The sequence below is a fragment of the Drosophila navojoa genome, chromosome 4 (assembly GCF_054131105.1).
Source record: "Drosophila navojoa isolate 15081-1374.11 chromosome 4, UAZ_NAV_1.0, whole genome shotgun sequence".
Classification (NCBI taxonomy): Eukaryota; Metazoa; Arthropoda; class Insecta; order Diptera; family Drosophilidae; genus Drosophila; species Drosophila navojoa.
In genome coordinates this window covers 7,583,752-7,604,193 of record NC_142892.1, presented here as the reverse complement: position 1 = coordinate 7,604,193, position 20,442 = coordinate 7,583,752, and the positions used below count along the sequence as shown (strand labels likewise).

At 42.3% G+C, this 20,442-nt stretch overlaps 1 protein-coding gene across 1 annotated transcript; it reads left to right on the top strand.

Annotated features, from left to right (window-relative positions):
• Nucleotides 1-90: 90 nt before the first annotated feature.
• On the top strand, nt 91-2,200 carry Ids (iduronate 2-sulfatase). Its single transcript, XM_018099548.3, has 4 exons — nt 91-440; nt 499-1,528; nt 1,593-1,766; nt 1,998-2,200. Exons 1-4 carry the CDS (start codon nt 105-107, stop codon nt 2,132-2,134), a joined length of 1,677 nt encoding a protein of 558 aa, XP_017955037.3. The 5' UTR covers nt 91-104; the 3' UTR covers nt 2,135-2,200.
• The last annotated feature ends 18,242 nt before the right edge of the window (nt 2,201-20,442 follow it).

Genomic DNA, 20,442 nt, shown 5'->3' with positions numbered 1-20,442 from the left:
TTAAATAGTTAATGAGGGAAAACAGTTGGCTGTAATTGCCAAGTGCCTGATACATACATATATATAATTGGCCTACATGTAGATTGTGTATGTGTCCAGCTAATATGCCCGTCTGGTTAATCAGATTCGTACAGCACAAAGTCGCCGGCATTCACATCCGCCGCTTGCTCATCTTTCAGACTGCAGTCGCAAAAGTCTCTCGCGTCGATATGTCCCATATCTCAGGTCCGTCGGTGCTGCAGCTGTTGCTACTATGGATTACGCTCTGCACTAGCGCAGCTACAGCCTCTGGCCAATCCGCTGCCCGGTACAATGTGGTCATGGTCATCTTTGACGATCTGCGCCCAGCTCTGGGTGTCTATGGCGATAGTCTGGCTCGAACGCCGCATCTGGATGCCTTTGCCCAAGGCAGCAACGTTTTCAGCCACGCCTACAGCCAGGTAAACCAGCAGCCCGGACTAACTTGAACAGCTTCTCATGTCATCTGCCCGCCCGCAGCAAGCGCTGTGCGCACCCAGCCGCAATTCCCTCCTGACTGGACGACGTCCAGACACCCTGCACCTGTACGACTTTTATAGCTACTGGCGCAGCTTTGCGGGCAACTTTACTACGCTGCCGCAGTACTTCCAACAGCACGGCTACTACACCTACAGCTGTGGCAAGGTCTTCCATCCGGGTCTGTCCTCCAACAACACCGATGACTATCCCCTGAGCTGGTCTGCGCCCGCTTTTCATCCTCGCACCGAGCAGTTCATGAACTCGCCCGTCTGTCCCGAGCATGGCGGAGGTGTGCTGCGCAAGAACTACCTCATTTGCCCAGTGGAGCTGCAAACGCAGCCGTACAAAACTCTGCCGGACATTGAGTCCGTAACGGAAGCCCTACGCTTCATTGATACACGCAAGCACAGTCGCCAGCCCTATTTCCTGGCTCTGGGCTTCCACAAGCCGCACATCAACTTTCGCTTTCCTCGGCAGTTCCTCGGCAGATTTCCCCTCTCACATTTCTACAACTACACGGAGGATACACTGAAACCGCCAGACATGCCGGATGTGGCCTGGAATCCTTACACAGATGTTCGCTCCCGAGATGATTTCAAGCATAGGAATATTTCATTTCCCTACGGACCCATTTCCAGGCACCAAGCGGCGCAGATACGCCAGGCCTACTACGCCTCGGTAGCCTATGTGGACGATCTCTTTGGCAAGCTCTTGGCTGGCCTCGATCTGGAGCGCACAGTTATCGCAGTGCTCGGCGATCACGGCTGGTCGCTGGGCGAGCACGCCGAGTGGGCCAAGTACAGCAACTTTGAGGTTGCCCTGCGTGTGCCCCTCATCATACGCAGCCCGGAGTTCCCTTTGGCAGAGCCTCGCAAGCGTCACAGCATCACTGAGCTGGTGGATGTGTTTCCCACGCTGGTGGACTTGGCGCATCTGCCTCCACTTCCAGCTTGCAACGGCAGCGGGCTGGAGCAGCCAAGCTGCTCCCAAGGCAAGAGCTTATATCCCATGCTGCAAGGCCTGGACTTGGGTGAGTTTGAGTTTGCGGCCATTGCAGCTCCCTTAAAAGAGGTGGAAATCGGTTCATCTTGTAGGTGAGGACTATGTGGCCATCAGCCAATATCCCCGTCCCGGCATGTTGCCCACCAAGCATCCCAACAGCGACAAGCCCAAGCTGCGCAATATCAAAATCATGGGCTATACCCTACGCACGAGTCACTATCGCTACACGCTCTGGGTGCGATTCCATGCCCACAATTTCAGTCGAGGTAGGTTTTTAGAATACAGAATTTATTCCCGAAGGAATCTATGAAACTCGATATGATCTACAAAGAAAACATATATATATCGCAATATTAATATTGGCTTAGCATTAAATATTATAATGAAAATTCCTCTTACGTCTTATTAACGTCTGCTTAGATATAAGCTATAACTTAATTAATATCGTTAGCTTAGCTCTAGTCCAGCTGTAGTCTCTTTTATATTTCCTTCTACAGATTGGCACAATATCTACGGCGAGGAGCTGTACGATCATCGTTTGGACTCCGGTGAGGAGTTCAATTTGGCGGCGCTGCCGGAATTCAATTCCATACGCCAACATTTGCGCTGGCGTCTGATCGAAGCCGTGGGCTAACTGAGATTTATAGTAGAACTAACTAAAATATAACTCATTTGAAATTATCAATAAATATCACATTAAATTAATATTACATACATGTATAAAAATATTTAAATATTTTTTTTTTTTATTCACTTGAAATTGAATGACTTTTGACAAAGTTCAGTTGTAATAGAAGTGGATATTCTACTCTGGAAACTTTCCCATCTGTTCGCATGTGTGCGCATACTGTTGGGCGTCAGTGTGGTCGCAGTTGGTGCCGCGCATGCGTGACTTGTGTCCGTTGCCTTTGCTTCGTTGCTTCGTTTTTAGTGAATTTTTGTGAATGAAATTTCATTGAACGTTGGCGTCCATGCCGTAGCCGTTGCCGTAGCTGGTGACGTCGCCGTTGGCGTTAGCGTTGGCGTCGACGCCCATGCTCCAGTTGAAGCCGTTGCCAAAGCTTCGTGTGTTCAGCTGTTGCCAGGCGGGTGAAAATATGCTGGCTGGGTAATTAAATCTGCAGTCGACGCATCGCTTGATCAATCTGATCTGCCCCGCCCACCATTCGCCGCCCGTCTTATTTTGAAGCTTGCAAGCTCTCCACCTCTCTATCTCTCTCTCTTGCTCTCACACTCTGTGTGTCCAATTGCGCATAGACCTAACTATGCACAGTTATATATGTATGCTGTGTGTGTGTGTGTGTGTGTGTGTGTGTGTGTGTGTGTATATGTCTACTCTTTTGGCGTGGGCTCTCCGCTTGGGAGTTGCTTGTGTTGGTGGCTCCGCTTGTCATCTGGCCATATGGGCCTTTTTCTTGAGGTGATTAAACTGAATTTTTTCTGTTATTTTTTTGCATCGCTTTTACTCGCATTGGGCGTTGTGAACCACATTTTCACATTTTCCGCTCGCACAATGCAGCTGCTGCCCAGCCTTAACTATTATCTGTGTACCTCTGTGTATGTGTGTGTGTGTGCGTTTGAGGGGGTGTGGCAGATGCCATAAATTGCAGTTATGCATAATTGGGATACCCAGTAACTGAGCAACAGCCTTTTTCGGGTATCATATAACACTTCATTGACAAATAATTAAAGGGTATTAGCTAGTCTATGTTCTGTATTAAAATTGATATTACAATAAATCTACATCGTGTCAAACTCCTCTCTAATACAGGGTATTAGTTAGTCCATAAACTTCAAGGTCTTCATACAATTCTACTAATACAGGGTATTGGTTAGTGCATCAGATCCCCGATTTCCTTTCTATTTGGCAGCTCCAAGCGTATCCGGCGTAGCTTAACGCTAATCTCAAAACTCTTGAAGGAGTTCTTGGTGCAAGAGAATATCCAAATCGGGCTAAGCTGTTTGCCTAGTTTCCAAAGATTTATGATACATGCCATAATGAGGCGTCTGTATTGTCAAAATCTATGAGATCTAGCTAAATATACATATACATACTTATGTATAAATAGTTAAACATATGATGGACTAGTGGAAGTTTTATTAACAGAAATCTACAAATATCAGAGATATGCAAAGAAGTGATTACAGTTGAAGTTATTCTAGATATCTAAAGATACTCCAAAGTGTTGCCGATATTCGCAGTTTATGTCTTATCTATAGATCGAAATTCCGAATCGATGTCGCAGTCTGAAAGCCAAGTCAAAAAGTGTGTCTCAAAGCTAAGCAAATAATGTGAATACAACTATATGAGATGTTTGTTGTTGTTGTTGTTGTTGTTGTTGCTGTTGTTGTTGCTGATTTCTAAGCTAATTCAAATGCGTGGGCGTTACAAACGAAAATTGCAAAATATGCGTAGGCTGTAGTGGGCATGCACATGTGTGTGTGTGTGTGTGTGTGTGTGTGCCCATGTGTGTGTCTGTGTGTGTGTGTTGGCTCAGCAACAACAACGTCGCGTTCTTACCTACGCACAGTTTTCAAGCAACTGAACACGAAACGTGCTGCTCGCCGTTCGATTGACTTCAGTTTCAGCTTGGCTTGGTTTTATTTTAATTTTTTTTTTTTTTAGCTTCCAGCTTCAGACAACGCGTCGTCCCTCTAAAAAAAAAATAGAAGAAGAAGAGGAGAAAAAAAAATGCTAATTTTCGTTGACATGCCATAGTTTGGCTAAGGCTAATGACGAAGGTTGTTTGTTAGCTTTGTCAGTTGATTTAATTTTTTCTTGCCTCTGCTGCTGCTGCTGCTTCTTCTTCTTCTCTCTTCTTTTTTTTTTTTTTTGGCTGGTTAGTAAACTATCTGTTGGCCATATAACTGGTTGGCTCTAAAATTTCTTTTGACGGAATCTCCATGAATTAATGTTGTAGCGATCATCATGATCATCATGATCATCATCCTTAGGCCATATACATACATATATGTATGTATGCATGCGATGCGATAGTTATGCCTTTAACAGATGTCAAGCTGTGTCAAGCTGGAAGATTTTTTTCGGCTGATTACTTATGCTGATCAGAAAGAAAGAGATAGTGAGAGAGAGTGAGAGATCGTATAGCTGACAGCTAGTAGATAATATGGAGAAGATATTGCTGCAATAACTGTGCATCTCAGATCAGCATTGGCAACTGCAAACATTCGCTCGATCATGCGCTGCTCCTCAATGTCAAGGCCTGATCGCTTCATCAGCACGATAGCTACTCTCCCCCGTCTCTTCAGCCATCTAGCCTAAGCCATAAAATCAGTGAGAGAGAGATGGAGAACGAGGGGAGAGCGACGGCAATGCCAAAAAAGAAATTGGTCAAGCAAAAAATATTTTGAATGAAATTCCAGCGACGCAAACAACAACAACAAACATCATGAAAAAACCAAGCAGAACAAGTTGAGAGAAAATAGTAATGACTGACTGGCAGATGCCCTGCAGGGGTACAAGTTGACAATAAAGAGATCTATATGAGTTCATTAGCACTTATTATATCAGCTGTGGAGGATACTAAAAAAGATGACAAATATATGTATATGGCATAATTAGATAGATAGTAGATACAGATATGAAGCAGAATTTAGTACATATATACATATATAAAAATATTTATACTGAGAGATTAATAATCAATAAACCAATAAAGCTAAGCTATTCCTGCAAAGTTTAATAAACAACTTCAGAGTGAATCATTACATCTATATAGCCGTTGCCAATCTATACAGGGTATATACACAAAGCATTCATTCATTGGACACAATTGTAGTGAAGAAGAGGATACCTAAGCCGGCTGTCTTGTGGCAACAAAATAATTTATTGAAATTCAAATTTATTATCTGGTGTTCGGGCTTGGCCCCGGCCTCAGACCCGGCCAGCCAGCCAACCGGCCAACCGGCCAACCGGACAATCAGACAGACGGCAAGCCGGACGGACAGACAGGCTTGGTTTTGATTTTTTCCCGTTTAGTTTGGTTTTTCGTATATTTCTCCGCGTGTTGTTGCTCCTCTGCTGGTTTTGGAAACCCAATTCAGCTGGAATGCTGCAACACATATGGCCCAGAGCGTTAAACATAACTAAACGAAACAATCAAGAATGAGTGTAGAAATTCCAGAATGAGCCCACGCAGCGAACACAAACCGTCAGCGGGGGGGGGTGGCTGGAAGAGAGCGAGATCGAGAGCGGGAAGGTGAATGAGCGGGTGGGAGAGAGGCCAGCGGGATAGAGGCCATGCGATCAACGTTTAGCTGAACGGATTACGAGTAAAACAAGAAAAAAATACATTTTTTTCGCTCTTTTTACATGTGGCATAAACAAATACGAGGGCGCAGCCAACAGAGGAGCTGATGGGGGGATGGGGGAGCGCGCTCCCTCAGAGAGTGAAGACTGACCGCAAGGCAAACAATTTGAAAAGCAACACAGGCAGCCGCTGTAACGCGTGCTAAACAAGTTTCTTGATCGGCAACGAAGTTCGTCTTGGCCCTTGAACATGGAACCTGGAGCTGAAGCTGAAGCTGGAGCTGGAGTTGGAGTTGGAGTTGGTGCTGCTGCTGGGGCTGGGGCTGAATGTTGTCCTCTTTTCGTTGCAGTGCCCATATAAAAGACATTGAGAAATCGTTTAGCTTTACATTGGGCTTTTGCTGCTGCTGCTCCTTTCAGCCAAGTTCCTCTGATTATAAATATTTATGCCCGCTGCTTGAATGCGCTGCCCGGCTCAATTCAAATCGAAGACGACGACGACAATGAAATAAAAATCTCATTTTTACAGACAAGGCACAGGCTTCGGCTACCTACGCTCTTCCCGTCCTTCCGTTATTTGGTCTGCTGCAGCTCTACTCGCCTTCTTCACTCCTACTTACCTTCTCTTCTCAACTGCTCCTCTACTCACTCTCTTCTATTGTACTCACCTCCTACACACCTCTCCTTCACTCCCACTCTCATGCTCTTGCCCTCAGCCCATCTCCTTCGCTCTTTCACAGGTCCACTATTCCACTCATCTACGCTTCTCCCTCCCTCTCGCTCTGCTTCTATTGTGCGTTACTCACGTTCATATCATTCAAATTAAGCAGCTGAGCTTTTAAGCTCGTAGCTGTTTGCTGCTAGTTATGCGCGCATCTTGACACCAGCCATGTGAGCGTGAGCGAGCGAGAGAGCATGTGTGAGTTGATCCCTTTTCGCTGAACAATGGAGCGAATTCGTACGCCGCGTGCCAAAAGTTTTGATGAACTACCTTGCGGCGTCCGCTTCCTGGAAGCGTTTCGCTTGCAGCCAAGTTTTTTTTTTATATATGTATATGTGTATTTTATTTCTTTGTATTCTTATAATTTGTCTTTTTCTTAACCCTTTTTGATGGAGCACTGTCAAGGGGCAGCAACATTGCGTCTCTGCCGCAGCGGCTCGTGCTGCTGACGTTGCGAAAAGTTTACAATTAAATGATTTAAACAATGTTTTTTTTTTTTTTTGCCTTTTTACGGTTTACACCTGTTTGAGTTCAAACTATAAATAAACCATGACGTAAATACTCATAGCCACGGTTCGCCACAGATCCAAAACTAAATCCGTTCCCTCGCGCTGCCAGGTCTATATATACACTAGATCTATCTATATATACATACATACATATATCTGTATATATACGTGTTTATGTTTGCTTATCCACTTGGCTCTCTCTCATTGTCTGTCATTTGTTTTTCCCCAAAAATTTTCACGCTTCAAATTAATGAGCATTTCAGGTAGTCGAAGGCAATTGCTGGCGCCAGCTTTTCGCTAAAAGCTATTCGAAATATTTTCCCCCATTTTCTTCAATTTTATTTGTGCGGAAAATTTTCGCTGCGAGTGAAAAGTTTTGCGTACAATCAAAATACAAACTGAAAATAGTTTTCCAAGTTAGAGAGATCGTTTATACAAATTGACGGGAAACTCGTCACGTTTGACGGACACGGATCCGGAAAAGCGGCAAAAGGCGGGACATGATTTCCTTTAGAGTCGATCAAAGTTCACTTTAGCAAATGGCATCTAGTTTATTGTAATGTAAACATCGAATCTATTTGTTTGGAAAAACGTACATGAATGGATTAAGGAAATGAGAATTGGATAATGGGGAGTATTTTAGTACGAGTATGAGTATATTGATAATTGAAGAGAAATATTTTAGATACTAAATATGTATTATTAGGAAGGGATATATATACTGTTATGGTTTGCTTATGATTTGCATTACTAAATTATCTATATATTCCATGGATATTATGTTAAAATGAGCTTATGAGCTTATGTACGATTTGAGGTTACGTTTAATTATGATATCTGTTTAGTGATTTTATAAAATTTACACACACACACACACATACATACGCACTTCACATTGCATTGCATTTTTAATGAGCGTTGGCGGATGAAGGCGGTTCCTCCAGCCGATAACAGATACTAAACATGTTTAGCAAGTACAATCAGGCACATTTCCATGTAAATATGTAAGCGCAATCAGTCAGACATACATATGTATGTATGTATATATATGTATGAATATACTATACACATAGTTGGACGATCGGGCAGCTGTTGCACTTTGAGTGGGGCACGGGCCAGGCCACCATAGGGCAGCCCATTTAGCATGCGTACATTCATCTATACTACAACAACAACAACAACAGCAACAAGCAGAAGCAGCAAGAACAACAAAAACCGGGACAACATGGGGCTCTTTCGGCGTTGTTGCTACGCTGTCTATCTTTCTGCGGGTGTTCGGGATTGATGGCCACAGAGAGAGGAAGTGCTCTTCCGGTCTTACAAATGAAAATATTTATTCCTCTTTGTTTTTTTTTTCCATTTTTTTCAATTCTTTTATTTTAATTTTATTTAATTTCATTTTATGAATAGATTGCGTTACGCATACAGATTCTGTATTACAGAGCAAGTGAAGCCTGTTGACGACTAGGTGATACCCTGTAGATGATTTAAGATGAGGTAGTCAGTGTTCTACTAAGACAGCAACAAGATGTGCTAGCCCTTTTAATGACCCGTTAATATACTCAACTAATGGATACTCTGTCTATTGCAACAGCAAATTTGATACACGGCCCTATGTTATACGATCTAAAATTACAGGGTATTTAAAAATATGTCAAATTGTAGTTAGCTGTATGAATGAATAGGGCTCTATGCCTAGAGATAGAGCTCTACACACATTATGTTTATGCATACATTTATAGTATGATGGTTCGACCCTATATGGAATGGGTTAACTAGCCTATGGCATTTAGCGGGCGTATTTGTGATCTCATATGTATGTACACATGTACATATGTATGTATGTGTACGTGTGTATTTGCACGGCAAATGCGATTTATTTATTAGCACCCCACAGCAAAGGCAAACCAAAAGCAGCTGCAACAACAACAACGACATCAGCAACAATCGCAACTATTACTTAAAAAAAAATACCGCGCTTATTTGGATAAACATAAATCCAACCGACACATTATCCCACACACTCGATCCGAAACCGAGCCGCGCGTAATTTGATATTCAGTGAGCATCTGCGCAACAACAACAACAGCAGCAGCAGCAACGGCAAAGTTAGTTTTACAATTTGAAAAATTTACATTTCTATTTGCATTGATTGTGCATGAATCTAAGTGCACACGCACACCTATGTATTGTATGTATGTGTATGTGTGTAAATGTATGTCATTTTGCTCACATACAACTAAGGGAGTTCCTGTTATGTATATTTCTACAGTCTGTCTAACTAGCTATCATGCCCATTGTACATATGTATGTACATATGAATATACATATGCGCATACACACATGCATGCATACGTACGACTCTAATTGCAGCGCGGATGTACGCACACACACATATTTACGTGTGCATGTGTGTAGAAATGTATAAAGAGCAGTGCGTCTTCTCTTATGACATCTAAAACTCTGTTATTCTCTTTTGCGAAAGCTGACCTTGAATAAGAGCTTCAAATTTGTTGAAGAATGACAAAAGAGCATAAAACAGTTACCTTTGCACTCTTTGTCCTTTATTCGTTGATTTTTGGCAAATGCACTGCCGGTCATACAAATAGAAATGTTAGCGCTTGCAAATATTTGATAGAAGTTGATATTAATATTTTCTATGATAGAATTTGTAGACTAAATTGTTTATGTTAAAATATTTCACACTTTTGCCAATCATTTCCGTTTTGAGCTGGAAGCAGTGAGTACACCGCCCTTTCTTTAGTATTTAACAGTTAACAGTTAATTAAGTTTATATTCATGACAAATTCGAAGAAAATTATGCGGCAAAGTTGACTTATAAATTGACCTCAAAAGAATGCGATTCATATGGGCCTACATGCATACATACATCTGTACATATGTACATGCATACATATAAATATAGTCATATCAAATTGATGACTCAACGATCTTTTGTTGTTGAATTCCTTGACCGATTTGATTAATTAATTAAAGCGCAACCCTTTTGTGTCGCGCTTAAAATCGCGGGAAACGGTTGAGGGTTAGGGGTCGGCGCGGTAGTCTGGGTACCCCCAAAGTGTCGGCTTTAGCACTTTTGAAATGCTCGTTATGACATATTTTAAAGATCTCTGACGACCTTTGCGTCTGAACTTGGAATGATGCAAGCGAATAAGTGACACAATAATATCGCTGAATACCAGATCAGATCATGATATTACATTACAAGCTTTTGGATGGTATATTATATACAGTAAAAATATTGCGATTCTAAAAAAAATTAGTTAGCTACATATACATAGTTAAGGAAGTACCAAAATTAAGGGAATGTGCTTATTATAACAATAACAACTGCAGATGTAGTAGCAGCAGCAACAACAAGAAGAATAAGAGAACGAACACAATATTAGCAATAGAAACAATATTAGCAGGAACCGGCGTTAGCCACAGCAATAACAACAACAGCAATATGAGCAAAAGTGGCAGCAAACAGAACAAGAATAACAGTAGCATTATGCGTTGGCAACATCAAGCAGCTTCCACAACAGCAGCAACCGGCATTAACAGCAGCTAAAACAAAAGCAACAACAGTGGCAATAACAACAAGTAACAGAAACTGCAATAGGAACATGAGCAACAACAATAACAGCATCAACAACAACACTGGCCACATACATGCGTTAGCAACAGCAGCAACATTAGCAAAATCAAAACTCCAACAACAATAACAGCAGCAGCACAAACAACAACACCAAATGAACTTTTAATGACCTTAAAGGACGCAACAAAAGTGTTTGCGTGATTTCTTCTAGAAAACTGAAAGCAGTCAAAGAAAAAGAAGCACAAGAAGCAGAGCAAGCCAAGGGCAGACAGAGGCAGAAAGCAGAGAAGGCAAACAGAAGCAAAAGCAAGCAAAAGAAGCGCATAATAATAAGTGCAGCACTCCAAAGCTAACGCAGCCACACTCCAACAGCAGAAGCAGCAGCGGCAGAAACAACAACAATAGCAGCAGCAGCAAGAGCAGTAACCACAATGACAACAACAATATACAAGCAATTTTTATCCAAATGTGCTGACTGCAGACTCCGACTCCAACTCCAACTTCGGCTGCGTTGGTTCTGAGCCGAACGCAGAACAAGTTAAGCTCGAGCGCAGAATAAGAGAGAGAGCGAGAGAGAGAGAGTCAAGCGCAGAGAGCCGAATGCCGCGAGCCGAACGTTAAGCTTCGAGAGCCGAGAGCGATCTGTTTGGCGTTGGAGTGGTTATTGCCTGGCTGTTGGTTGCTGTCAATGCGCCTGCAACTCCCGCTCTCCCTCTCCACCTCCTGCATCTAGCAGCCTGTCCGCAGACGCGGACCAGTTTCGAGTTTGCTTTGCTGCAGTTAAGCCGCACGCACTAAAAGACGATGACGAAGCTTTGTGTTTGGTTTATTTTTTGTGGTTTTTTGTGTACAGGTTTTATTTGTATTTTTTATTATTTATCATTATTTTTTTACCAGCGTCATCGTCATCACATATACATACATACACACACACAGGCATGCATACACACACAAACAAAGTGGGCTACCGTGCTACGCTCTGCGCGGCTCTGCTCCGCTTTACACTGAGCGTAATTTTAGCTTTTATTTTGGCGTCGGCCCGCTTGAAGGCAAATATGTATAATATTAATTTCAAATCAAAACATTTCAAGTGGTGTTTAATAATAAATCAGCGATTGTGTGTTGTCTAATATTATTTTGATACTTTATTAAGGTGTATATTATCATAAGATATTATAAAAAAATTGTTTACCTTCTGGCAAGTGTTTATGTTCTTTTCCTTACTTTAAATTGCCTTCCGCCTTCAAAATAATACCAACATTGTCCATATGGACTAATGAGCTCATGTAGTGTAGTGTATTTTAGTGAGGGCTTGAGTCTATGACACACACACACACATACACATACATTTATGTAACTGCACTTTTCAGTAGCTTCTTTGATTGTCTTCCACTGTCTGGTTACGTCGCTCTGCCTGAAAGTTTGCCCACATGCTTATTTGAAATCTCATTAGCACCCCACACGCCGGCTAAGCCAGACAGCAGAAAAGCAGCCAATCAGCACCTACAGGGCTCAACAACCCATGGAATAGTTACAATAGAAAACGGGAATACTTCCTGGAAATAAGCGAAAAACAAAATTATGCTTCGATTTCGAACTCGAAGCCAAGTTCAATGCAGTCAATTCTGCAGTACAAACACACAGAGAGCATATACAAGATATGATTTTTTCGAACATGCTGCGAAGCAAAGCTTTAAAATACAAAACAACAAAAAAAGAGGCAACAAGCAAAACAAACTGTATCTCTCTGCCGTGGCAGTCGCTAACAATTTGTGCAAACATAAAGCAGCAGCCCGGTGTGTGTACAAATGATGACAGCCCTGGCAGAGGCAGTGGCAGAGGCAGCGGCAATGGCAGCGGCAAGGGCAGCGGCAGCAGACGCGACTGAGGCTGAGGTTTCCAGTGAGGCCAGTCAAACAGAAACCGCATACCAACTACAATTATTTGCTTAAAGATTACTTGGCTTAAATGCCACATACACATGCATACAGACATATTAACTACGTGCATATGTATGCACATGTGTGTGTGTGCTCGTTGCGCACTCGCATGACCTTGTGAAGGATGTAACTAAGAATGTGAGACTGTGCAAAATTTATCGTCAACTAACCAAATAAAGCAAAACTCAGGCAGCCGGTTTACAGCAACAACGGCAACAACAACAACAATAACATCTCGAGAGGCAGTCATAAAAAGCCGCGACCGAGTTTGAGTCCAAATTGGAGTTGGAACCTCTTAAGAATGGGCGAGACAGCATTGAGAAAGAAAGCCAGCTTAAAAGCAGCTTCCAGTCAAGATCTTTGGAGTGCGTTTCCGCTACTCAGCAACAGCAACAGCAACAACAGCGAAGCAGCAGCTAATGATCATTATGCTAATGATCATCGGGGCGCACAGCACACGGCAGCCACATAAACTGCCAACGCCATTTAAGTCATAATTTAAGCCACATTCCAGACGTGATCCTTCACAGATTGCAGATCGCGTGTTCATTGGAAAGAAACCGAATGGAATGGCAAAGAAAATGCACACATTCATAAATTTCACATCAACAGTGGAAGTTTTGGGTGTATATATTTATGTTAATATATGTATACATATGTATATTTTTGAGTGATATACTTGCTATATCTCAAATTACGCATGAATGTATATACCCGTTTTGAGCTATAGGCAAACGAGTGAGCAGTCAAGGCTTGTTCCCGTTCCCGTTCTCGTTCCCGTTCCCATTCACGTTCTCATTCTCGTGGTTGTTGTTGTTGTTGCTGTTGTTGCCCCTGTCTTTGTCCCACATCATTCCCACGCATCTGGGCACGTACGCGACTCAAGTGCCGAGGCTTAACCCAAACTCGATCTGTAGGAAACAAACGCTGGGCGTTTATGTTACAAGTGGCCGAGCGAAACATCCGTTAAGCGTTCCCTAAGTAGCGCATGGTGTGCGCGCATGCGTTCCAGCCTCAGTTCCTTTGTGCTCGATTCCATGAACATGCCAAGGACCTGCTGCCTGTGCTTAGTGCGTACTTAATGCGTATGCTCTCTTAAATGTTATCTACAGCTCTAAGTGGGCGTTGAACAGGATGGAAAGCACTCGTCCCCTTCCCTCGCATATAACTGGAGTGGGAACTAGCGCTATACTCGTCTTTCACACACGCACACATTCCTTACGTTGTCTACTCTCTTAAATGTTAAGCAGGATGGAAGGCACTTACATTATGCCCTGCTCTCGCACACAGTTTCGTCAATGCATGTCCTCTCTTAAATGTTATTTCCAACTTAAAGTGGGCGTTAAGCAGGATAGAAAGCACTCTTCCTCTGCGCCAATTCCCTTCTTTCTCACACGCAAACACTTTGTAATTAAAAGTCGACGTGGGCGTTGTTTTTTATATATATTTTGTATTTTTTAAATGCCCTCTACCCCGTGGCCTACATGTAGGCATATAAAGCTTAATTAAAACAAATTAAAGTGATTGCCATTTAGTTTGAGGTTAATTGCATTAAATGCGAAATTAAAAGCAGCGCCAGCAAAAAGTTCCTTATAAAAAGCAATTGTTGATGCTCAGGGCGAATTCACAAACAGATCTCCCTTTGCCTGTGTCCCATTTCCAGGCTGTGCGACCGCGTTTTTATAGATCACGTAGATATCTACATATACATACATACATATACATATGTTTATTTATATGTATATGAATAATGTCTTGGGGGCACGCCGGAATTGTGTCGTGAGACTTGCAACAACTTTGACCCCGTGGCAAGTGATTCATAATTGTGTGTGTGTGTGTGTGCCACTTGCTGCAGTCGAAAATTAGATGCGTTCTGCAGTGCAATCGTGCAGTGGGAGCAAAAGATCTAGCATAAAAGAGAGCATACGCATACATCCATACACTCATATGCAATAACAGTGGGAGAGTGCTTAAGACCCACAATAAACTGTAGATAACATTTTAGGAGTGTAAACGCACTGAGTAAAGTGTGTGCTTGAGAGGGAGGAGGACAGAGGTCGTCGCAGGAGTGAAGCAGTGAAGTGTGTGTGACAGAGAGGCAGAGGCACAGAGAGAGCGAATTGTTAGCCTAAACTCACTTACTTTTGTCATCGGTATATTGCAAATTTTATTATTTTTCTATTTTCCATTTATTTTGTTGCCCAGTGTAAATTCGCTGTTTGCATGTTCTGTTGCGTTCTCTTTAGCTATGTAGCTGTGCCACGTTAGAAACTTATGAGCATCGTGTCAGCACATAAATTCTCATTATAAGTAGCATACGAGGGGGGGATTGACAGTGCTGGTCGATTGGACGACATGGCCGATGGCACTGAACTTTTGTGCTTAATTTTTTTCGATATGCAATTTGATGCCATAAATTGATCATGCCCAATGGCCAAGCGACACAAATGCATACATATATATAATATATTAGACATGTGACCTGGCAACCCTGTCGCAGCTATACATGTGTACGTATGCAACATATGAAAATTGTTTAACATGCGCCAAGGGCTTTTCTGCTTCTTCTTCTGCTGTTTGCTGTGGAGCAAGCCGGATGAGCATTAATTGCGTTGATTTTGATTGCCGATGTCGACTTTGTCGCTGTTGTTGTTGCTGTTGCTGTGCAGTTGTCGCGAGTTATCGACGCGTGCTGTTGTTGTTGTTGCTTTTGCTGCTGCAATCGCAGCTCTGGCAAAAGCTGCGGGCTGCAAATGCGTGGCTGGTTCATTGGACTGCATGCAGCCAGCCGCATGCGCTGTTGCTGTTGCTGCTGTTGCTGCTGCCGCTGCTGCTGCCGTTGCTGCTGTTGAATAGGTAAAAGTTTTATACTCAAGTCGTCAATGTGATGCTGTTGTTGTTGTTGTTGCTGCTGCTGCTGTTGCCTGGCTGCGTGACTGTTGCTTCTGCTGCTGCTGCTGCTGCTGCTGCTTGTTGTTGTTGTTGCTTTTTTAGACACAATTTCCGGGTCATTGACTTGGACTTGGAGCATTTCTTCATTGAATTGCGTATGTAACTGCAACTGTGCGTGTGCGTATGTGCTTGTGTATGTGTGTGTGCCGATGTGTGTGCACAGCAACACGATCAATAAACGAGACAAGCCAACAACAACAACAACAAGCCACACACAACGACGATGGGCTAGAAGAAATACGATAAAAAAGTAAGAATATGCGATTATCAACATAATACGGCACTAATAAATACCCTGCAAGTCGCATATGAATAAAACAAAACTGAGAAAAAACAAATCAAATTGAATCCTATATTGAAAATACAAAAAAATGTACATTTTATTCGTTATATGTACCTAAATAAAATGTTTTTTTCTAATAGCTAATTGATCCCTAGACATAGATGCTCTCCATCGCAGGGTATTCTCAATGCTGGCCATCTAATATAGACGAAGACGACAACAGCCGTAAGAAGAATCCTTTAAATTGCAGCGACTATTTGAGTGAAGCTGGGCGGTTTGCTTGGGGCGTGGCAGCGTGCTGCATTACGTTTTGTTGTTGTCGTTGTTGCTTTTTATTGGTTGGAGGACGAATACTGTGCGCAGCGTAATGCTAGAAAAAACAGTGAAAGAACCAAACTGAAAAGCGTATTCTAACAACAACAACAATGGAAAGAAGAACAACAGCAAAGAGGAAGAGATCGACGACGCTGTCGCCATCGACTGCAGCGAAGTGCAGATAAAACCAAGCGACCGGCGTGGAGCAGCAGAAAACTCAAAACCCGCTGCTCACCTGCGCGCCGCGCGCCTAAGAGAACCTGATCCCTAATGGCCAGTATCAAGAGAACTTGCAGTCGCGAGCTCTCTCTCTCTCACACACACACACTATGTGCAAGTGTGCGTGCATGTGTTAGTATGTGTGTGGAAATCAAGTGTAGCAAAGCAATGCAAAGGCAAAAGAATAAGAGCAGCGGGCTTGAAAAAGAAAGAAGGAGAGGCAACAAAAAAGAAAACAAGACAAGAAATTACATTTACAGCGAGTCGCATGACAAATACCCTGCAACTAAATAAATTAGCTAAACTGAAGAGAACAAAAATAATCATTGACTATAAAAATAGTACGTTAGTTTAGTAATCTAGTGTTGATGAATTGATTTATGATCAAATAAATAAAACTACATAATTAATTGTATTTGTAATTGAATCGAACTAGCTGACTAAGTGGAGCATACCTCATGCCAGGGTAGCAAAATGAACTGAACGCGTCACGGAAAACTCGTTAATGCAGGCGAAGATTTCACTTGGAGGTCGGTCTGGCAGTGCCTGGCCAGACCCACCTAAGTCCCAGGCATTTTAATCAGCGTGTCGCATAATTACCGGATGCTGTTGAACGACGCTGTCGGGACTGGGACTGAGACTGGGACCGGGACCGGGAACCAGCATGCTCCATGCCAAGCGTAGAAAGACAGGGAGAGCAAGAAATAGAGCGAACGAGTGAGAGCAAGACAGAGCGAGTGTGTGTGAGAGAGCGGTAAAGAGGGCAGAGTAGGTAAAAGAGGCGGAGAAGAGGATATCCAAAAGAGACAGATAGTGAGAGAGAGAGGGACAGAGACAAAGGGGGAGGGATATTCAAAATCATAACAAAAAATGATGGATGAATTGTCGCGCTGCTTGACTCCAATAAAAATAACTGTAAATGCCGCTAGGCAGCTGTAGATTTCTAGGGGGAGATCAGCAGCAACCGCAGCAGCAGCAGCAGCCGCCGCCGCCAAATTAAAATTATGTTGCGCGCTCACAAAAAAAAAAGAATCAGAAATTTGTTTTTTTTTTTTTTTTTAATTCTAGTTATCTGCGCGAGCAGCGGCTGCTGCAGTGAAAGGTGCGCGCGACTGTCTGAATTCGAAGTATTGAAAATATTAATAGAACAAACTTGTTTTGACGGAAATGCACTTTACTTTATTTATCATAGTCCGGCAGCTGCTGCGCATTGGACGCATAGGGATGAATGAAGCAGCATGTGGAGAGGGCTGCCGCCACAGCACAGCTCCTATGTCGATGTTGATGCTGCCTGCTGCTGCTGCTGCTGCTGCTGCTGCCGCCGCTCGCTGCTGATTCTGCTGATTCTGATGATCGTGATGTGCGCTGTCTGTGCGAGAGAAAGAGACGGGGAGAAAGCAAGAGGGCCACAGAGAGAGCGGAAGAGAGGAGGGGGCGAGTGTGTGTGTGTGTCTGTGTAGGTTTTGCTCTTCGTGCTCGTATATTTATGCAGATAGATGGCCGGAAAAGATAAAGTATCGGAGCAGTTGCAGCTAGAAGTGCAAATATGTGTCTACAGATATGTTGTATATGTACGTATATATGTATGTATGTATACGCATATAGATAGATATAGGTATACGGCATAAGGGAAGTAAACACGACCGTAGCATAGCCTACTCCCTATATACAATGTTCCTGGTCTAAGTATCCGCTATCGAAAAGGAATAATATAACTCAATGTACTTCAAAATAGTTTTTTTTTTCCATATGAATTAGAATTAGATTCTTTAGCTTTGCAAAAAATTTGCTTTCCTTTGAAGTATTACGTCAATGTCTGGCAGCCTTTTATTGTCTTCTTTTTGATTTGATTGTCAGTTGTTCATTGTTAGACACTTGACATCATCAGCAGCAGCAGCAACAACAACAACAATAAGGAACAGCTTAAAATGCTCATCAAATGCTTGTCAAGGTTTATTACAATGTAACCACAAAAAGATTTTTGGCTTCAAGCGCTTGTCATGAATTATTAGTAAAACCAAAAGTGCTTAAAGCAACAACAACAACAACATACAAGTTGCTCATGTTGCACATGTTGCTGTTGTAGACAAAGTTCAAGTAAGGTTGAAACCATTTGTCGGATTAAATACGCGCCGCGGTAATTATGTGCTTCGCCTATGGGGCAAGCGGCAAGGGAGGCAGGCGGCAGGAGGCAACAGCAACCGCAGCAACATAGACAACAAGGCAAACAAACCGACAAGATCCGACCTCCGCCCATATATACACACACACACATATACTATACACATATACTATGTATATGTACATATACATATGTATACCCCATCTCCAACTCCAGCAGAGTCGAAAGCCGAAACTAGTTTCCAGCTTGAAAAATTGAACAACTCTGGCGATAAGGCAGCCGCAACAAAGTGTCAAATGAATTTGTCGCACTTGGACGAGTCACAAACAACAACAACAACAACTACTGAACTGCCCAAATGACAAACAACAACAATGAGTAAAACAATCAAATAGAACACGTGAGTTATTCAGTCACAAATCCTATATACATATAGAATAGTTATCTCTGGAGTAATATAACACCTCTTGCCATTTCATGAATGTCAAAGCGGAGTAGAGCTTCAGCTAAGTTTCTAAAATGTAAATCTTCTTTTTCCCTTACAGAACTTTCTGCAGACTTGCTTATCCTATTAGTTAGATTAGCTCTCAGTGAGATCTACAATATATCCATTTAGATGTAGATTTCCCCTATTTTTACCAGCTCTTTCTTCCTCTATTTCCATGCCTTCATACTTTGATCTGTAGTTTTATTCATTATGAGTTGTTCTTATTCCTTTTCGAGGAGAAACCCTTTAAGATACATATGCGTATAAATATCACTAGTATTGCTGCCCCTCTAAGTATGCAGCGAAATACATAGATCGTAGAAACGATAATGCAAATATGTGCAATCAACGTATAAAAACTTATAGAGGTTACGAAAATAAACACTTTAATAGAAAACAAACCAAATAATCTATCAGTGAATCTCTCATTTATATAAGATTTTATAAATATTTGGAGTAGATCTTGTTGAATGATATGAATTTTATTGGATATATTTTACTCAAATTACAGTTAATAGAAACATTTCAATGACAGTTAAATTGTTTTGGTTTTTTATTTTAGTATTTTTTTGACGAGTTCCAGCGATTGATATCTCAAAACTCGGGTTACATTTCGAAAGTAAATCTGCACCTATTAAACCCTTGACTGCTTTAGGAAAAGAGGAGATCTGCAAAAGTTTCATTGAGTAGGATTATAAATGCAATTGTATGAATATAAATATGAGTATCTGAATATATTTATGTAACAATCATGTATATGTTTGTATATATGTATGTATGCGTGTGTGTGCGTGCCTATGCAAAGGTACAGGTGCTTCCGTCGCTGGGCGGATGTGCGTATTTGTTGAATGTTTTTACACCTGTTGCACTGACACGAAAAGAACATCAAAGCGAACATCAGGCGAGCCACAAACAACAACGCTCCATGCACCAAGCACCACGCAAAACGAACGACGAGCGGTGCATACAAAACCACAGACGACTTCCGCTGCACGAGCAACGAGCGACGAGCGAGGCAGGCGCAGGCGCAGGCGCAGGATCAATCCGGAGGCCACAGAGTCGGGCAGACCTGTTTCAGCTCGACGTGAGTTGGCGTTTTTATACCCACGAATGCACTCCGAATGGGGTATGTGAGAGGAGACAAAGAAGCTGGCGTGAAGAACATGAGATGATGGGGATGGGAACGAAATGAAGCGAGGAGATGAAATGATGATTATGATATATGTATATATGATCATATATACCACTTCATAAGATTCTAAAATATACATCTGCAGCTACAGATAAATTGCTCAACTTGAATACGGAGTATCTATCAGTCGATCACTTCCCCACAGCACTGCATTTGTGTTTTTAAGATCGAATGACGATCACATGGACCTCAGACGCAATCTGTTTGCCGTTGATATGCGTATGCGAATTCATAATGATTTCATTGATCTGTCATTCAGGAGCTTCCAGCATGACGGCGAATGACTATAATATGCACATGACATGTGTATGTGTATGTGTGTGTGTGTGTG

Excerpts from the sequence above, each read along its gene's own strand:
- Ids (XM_018099548.3), top strand. The coding sequence starts at position 105 with ATGCCCGTCTGGTTAATCAGATTCGTACAGCACAAAGTCGCCGGCATT. Across the intron at positions 441-498 it reads TCAGCCACGCCTACAGCCAG|CAAGCGCTGTGCGCACCCAG; the intron begins GTAAACCAGCAG and ends GCCCGCCCGCAG. Across the intron at positions 1,529-1,592 it reads GCTGCAAGGCCTGGACTTGG|GTGAGGACTATGTGGCCATC; the intron begins GTGAGTTTGAGT and ends TTCATCTTGTAG.